Below are 5,353 nucleotides of genomic sequence, written 5' to 3'. Positions count from 1 at the left end.
CATAACAAAAAATCCTTAAAAAAATTGGCAATGGAATATCCCAAAAATCCATCGATAGAAATAGTAGAAGATTCTATAGTTTCTGATAAGGTTACCGATAAAGAAAATGATGAAGATCTAATTTTACAAGAAATCATACAAGACTCCGAGGATGAACAAGACGAAGAAGATCTCATTGATTTAAATATCCTTTCGGATAATGGATTGATATATTTAAACAAATTTTCAGACGAGGAAGATGAAACTCCAGATGAAGCAGAACGCAAAGAAGAATGGAAGAAGTTACGCAAGATTTATCTTTCAAAATTTTTATTAAAATTTAATAGTGTTATAATTATCTTTGATTTGAAATGATTATTTTCATTTGAAGAGATTTTTAAAATCCTTATTTACTATAGTTACATTTCTGTAAGTCTTTATTCCATTGTTTTAGTTAATCAAGTGAATTAGAAGTACGTAATAATTTACTATTTGGTTTAAAATATCCCATTATAAAGCAATTTTATAAGGAATGAACATAACCATTTACTTACTTTTTTTTGAATAAACCATTACAAATAGAGAAATTTTAAAATGGTTAATCATCAGCAACAATATCTAAATATCCCATAACATCTCGCACCAATTGGTTACCACATTTTAACCGTGTTGGCAATTGATTTCTAGCTTCCAACATTTTTTTCTTCATATGTGGGATTTTATAGTTGTGGGAACCTCTTGCTTTCATAATTTCAATCATACATGATTGAAGTGTTAAAAATATATGATTTGATTTGGTAACTTCAAATTCTTGAAAAGACTTATCAACTGCAGTCACAAGTTCATCAATAGAATTAGGAGACTCTCTATGTTATAAGGCTTGTATTGAACTGAAAAAACTAAGATCTAAAACATTTAAATCAGGTGAATTTGGAGGTTGACACATTAATCGAATGTCAAATCCATCTTGTGTGGCTGCTAGACGAAATTCTTCATCTTCACAATGAAGGTGTGTTCTTGCGTTATCTTGCTGAATGAATATCGGATGACCGATTTCTTCTCTTGGCCATTTTTCTTTAATAGCGGGTAACACTTTCTGAATCAAAAATGTTCTCATAACATCTTTAGTAATTGACGTCATTGCTTTGGTCTCAAGTGTACCTGCAGGTCTATTTACACTAGATCTTCTAGCGGGTTCTTGAATGACAAAAGGATATACACCAATTAATCCGCTGAATGTTACATTTTGTTGCAAATTAAATCTTGGCCTAGCTATGGCAACTAGAAACATAACTTTTGGTATAAATTTTTTACTTTTACAAGTACGAATGAGATCTTCTTCATCCTGTACCAAATAAAAATTTCTTGACTTTTCTTTCATATAAAACCATTTTTCGTCAATGTGAACAATGTTATACATTCCTTTAAAACTGAGATCATTATTATGTATGCTATCACTATCTAGTATATCAATGCAAAACTGTAATCTAGCTCTCTTATTTTCTTCTGTTAAATAAGGTTTGATAGCATTTGAATGTCTTCTTATTTCTCTCAACTTTAAAGATCTTCCCAATGTGCTTGTACTTACTTCTAATGCGTGAGAAAGAGACCGAATAGAGGTTCTTTGCTTTAAGGGAATGTCACGCACTAGATTAAGGTCTATATGGACTCTTTTGCGTCCATAATTTTCTACCTTTTTATGAGTCACATCAGCATGCACTCCTCTGTTCTCAGCAAGTTTCCAAATACGTTGTACTATGCGTATATTAACTGAAAATAGAGAAGACACTAATTTGGTCACCCCTTTTTTTAATTTTCCATCAACACTTTTCTCTAATAAAGCCTCATATATAATCCTTCTCTCAGAATTCGACAACATCCTTCTCTGTGTGATTACTTCTGAATCTGTACATATAAGAAAACTAACATATTAATTACATTGACTAAAAAGAATAAATTTAAAAATATTAAAAGAGAAATTATGATACCAAATTCAGATTCAATGTTGACATGAATGTTATTTTCCACATCATTTTCTTCATTTTGTACGTTGTTGTTTTCCACATCATCATCATCAACATTTTGTAGGTTGTTGTTTTCTATAATAACACAGAGAAAATAGAAAACCCATATACCATTAGAAAAAAATGAAAAGGGTAAAAAAACACACAAAACTCGCATGATAAGTAAGGAAAAAATAAACCAATTAAATTCTAGAGATTTTTTTTAAGGGTCATGAAGAAACAAACAAATAAGGTATAAAGAGCGTGATAATTTTGTTACTTACCAATGGGGTCCTGAGTATCTTCTTCAAAAGATATCTGAGATATGTGCATATTTGGAATGATGTTAAGATTAATACTTTCTCCAATATTGATATTTAAATCGGGTAGATTAGGCACTATATTTGCATTTTGTTGATGAACATATTCTTCCTCTTCCATTGGAATAATATTGAGGTCAATGTGATTTAAAGTCATTTTAATATCATAATACATAGTGGGTTAGTCTAAATTTATAGAAAATGAATAATAAAAAAAAGAAGTACAATGAAATATTTAGAGGGAAATTTGAAAAAAAAAAATTAATGAAGAGGCATAAGAATTTGGAGGGAGAATTTTAACAAAAAAAACATTTCTTAATTTTTTCTCCCAGAGTGCTTTAGCGTATCCTTTTGGTGAGTGATGGATGTAAGACCCCAATTTTTGCCCTAAGATCCCTCATGGCATCATAGCATATCATATCATCGCCTCAAGGATCATTGTACACCTTTGCTTCCCTCCTAGTGGGTGGGTTATCTTGTGAGTGTGGTTCTTGATCACCAAGCATGTTTTGCATTTGTATATCATTGCTTTTCATTTTTTTACTAACCAAAAGTACAAAAATATTGTCATCTAACCTTGTTTCTTGCAGTTGAAGCAATCAACAGTCAATCAGTCAAGCAAGTCATTGAGCAATAGATGGTGGCCATTCTTGAAGAATTTGGGCACCATGATTATTCATAATAGATTCATATGAGTTATGGTATCATTTGGTATCAAGATCTCAAGAGAAAAAGGCTTGAAAGTCATCAGAACATGGCTCGGTCAACCAAAACCCTAACAAAGTCAACTGTGGTCAACTGTGCATTTAATCAGGGATTTGAAGGTGTGAGATGGTTGGAAAGGTCTCATTCATGTCCATACAAGCCTCATATAACATGTCAAACATCATCATTGAGGAATTGGAGGTCAGACGAAAAGTTTCCCAAAATAGTAATGACCTGTAATTTTCACCTGCCAAAAATGGAAAGTCATTCTCTTCAAATTTATATGTCCAAGCAAGTTTCAAATCAAAATTTGTCCAACATGAAAGTTGAAGATCTTGCTCTTGCCTTTCCAAAAAGTCCAAGAACACTCATTTGTCATGTGTGGTTGACAAGTTATGATCAAATCATTTTCAAGAATTTTGGAATTTCAAGGAGGCATAACTTTCAAACCATTTGGCCAATTTGGGTGATTCTTTTTTGAGCAAATCCCATTTGAGATGTACTATCATAATGCATCATTACATTTCATCAAAAATCATCACATAAAAAGGTCATTTTTCAAGTGAACCAATTAAATTTTGGTGGGAAAAATAGTGATTTTCAAAAGTACATGGAATTTTCATGCCAAGCCAATTCAAATTGCATCTAAACATGATTTGTGACTTGCTTGAACTGGTTGTGTACTGTTCCATTGGTTCAAATTGAGAAAGGGCAATTTTGCCAAATTACATAACAAGCTTCATCCACTAATCCATTCCAATTGTGCTAATCATGATTAAGAAGGTGGATTAACAGGACTATAAGAGCTTAATTGTAACAGAAATTCAAGATCCACAATCATTTTCTCAGATCCAAAGCAAAAATTTCCAAAATTCTCTCAACTTTTCTCATACTTTTTCACTTTGATTCATCAAATTTCACTGTGCTTCGTGCTTGTTCTTGCATTGTTCATCATTGGTAGGTACTATTGATCATCTGTTGAAGGAGAAACCATGAAGAACTTGGCTGAATCGCAACTGTTGGCATCATTGAGCATCCATGGCGTTTTGAAATTTCTCCATCATCAAGCATTTATGAGCTGAATTATCACTTGCATTCATCCTCTACAACATCATAGGCTATCTGTTTCTGCAATTGGAGGCTTGAAAAGCACAAGAACACGAACTGCACCTTCAAGAGGTATGAATCCAAATCCTTCGATTCTTGAAATTAACATGTGGCCTAGGTAGATCTTGCAACATAGGATATACTGCAACTTGAATCATGAATTTTCGTTGAGTATCGAATGAGATATCTTGATTTGAACATTTGAATGTGAAACTTGTTTTGGCTCGATCCGTGAAGTATGAATAAAATTAGGTTAAATGCTTGCTGGATTGATGATGTGCATGATGAGATGGTTCGATTGATATAGATTCCATGCATTTCTGTAACTTTTTGTTCATGAGCATGATGAATGAGCAAGAATACGATGAACACTTTGAATTTCGTTTCCAGAAGTGTCTTAGATCCATTTGCCTGCGAATTGCTTTCAAATTCATGTTTCCCGCGCCTGGTAGCCATTCACGTGAGGACACCTCACTTAATGAAACGCAGAGTTTCATTAAGTGAGCAGCATAATTACACAAATGCCATTCGCTGCATCATTTTCATTTTATGTTTTAAATGTTTATTTCATTTTCATGATTAAACTTCAAAAATTCATAAATAATTCATGGAGCATCCAAATTGGTTGGGGATTTTTGCATCCATCTCCATTTTTCATCTAGTTTTTTATGAGCATGATAACACAAGTTGTGCACGAATGGTTTTTATTTTTGTCTAATGTCTTTGTTCATGTATGCTTTTTGCCTATGTGTTGCCATTTCATTCATGAAATCTTGATGCTCGCTCCAAAATGCTTGAAATTTTACATGCATGATCTAGACTCACTCCTGGTGATTTTGGTATATGGTTTGCTAATTTTGCATTTCTGGATTGAGAGATATGATGTGATCTTCATGAGTGTGACAATGTATGTCACACTAGGTTTTGTCCAACTTCTTGAATTTTGTTTCCATGCTTATGCTATGCCAATTGCTCTGAATTTTTGCATGTGATTACTTATGTATGTCTAGTATGAGCATGATTTTTTGTAGATATTTTAGATTCATTTCCTATTTGATTGGGATTTTCTTTGCTGTTTAGTCATTTTTGAACTTTTGTGGAGTGTTCAACTTACATGACTTGTGAAATTCTCATGCCTTATCATATGAAGCTGAAACTTTGTGGATTGATTCTTAACATGTTTAAATTCATTTTGGATTTGGTGTGGTTCATTTATCTTATGCCATTTCTGTTTTACAC

General features: G+C 32.5%; 1 protein-coding gene across 1 annotated transcript; it reads right to left on the bottom strand.

Annotated features, from left to right (window-relative positions):
- Positions 1-850: 850 nt before the first annotated feature.
- LOC127104643 (uncharacterized) lies at positions 851-2,459 on the bottom strand. Its single transcript, XM_051041823.1, has 3 exons — positions 2,267-2,459; positions 1,968-2,078; positions 851-1,884 (listed from the first exon to the last, which is right to left on the bottom strand). Exons 1-3 carry the CDS (start codon positions 2,457-2,459, stop codon positions 851-853), a joined length of 1,338 nt encoding a protein of 445 aa, XP_050897780.1.
- Between the last annotated feature and the right edge of the window lie 2,894 nt (positions 2,460-5,353).

The sequence above is a fragment of the Lathyrus oleraceus genome, chromosome 1, assembly GCF_024323335.1.
Source record: "Lathyrus oleraceus cultivar Zhongwan6 chromosome 1, CAAS_Psat_ZW6_1.0, whole genome shotgun sequence".
Taxonomy (NCBI): Eukaryota; Viridiplantae; Streptophyta; class Magnoliopsida; order Fabales; family Fabaceae; genus Lathyrus; species Lathyrus oleraceus.
The sequence above is the reverse complement of the archived record's forward strand: the minus strand, read 5'-3'. Positions and strand labels throughout refer to the sequence as shown.

What these genes read in the sequence shown, in the direction of transcription:
- LOC127104643 (XM_051041823.1), bottom strand. Translation starts at nt 2,459, where the DNA reads ATGACTTTAAATCACATTGACCTCAATATTATTCCAATGGAAGAGGAA. An exon ending in AGATACTCAGGACCCCATTG is followed by an intron (nt 2,079 to 2,266) that starts GTAAGTAACAAA and finishes GTGTTATTATAG; the next exon opens with AAAACAACAACCTACAAAAT. An exon ending in CAACATTGAATCTGAATTTG is followed by an intron (nt 1,885 to 1,967) that starts GTATCATAATTT and finishes TTATATGTACAG; the next exon opens with ATTCAGAAGTAATCACACAG.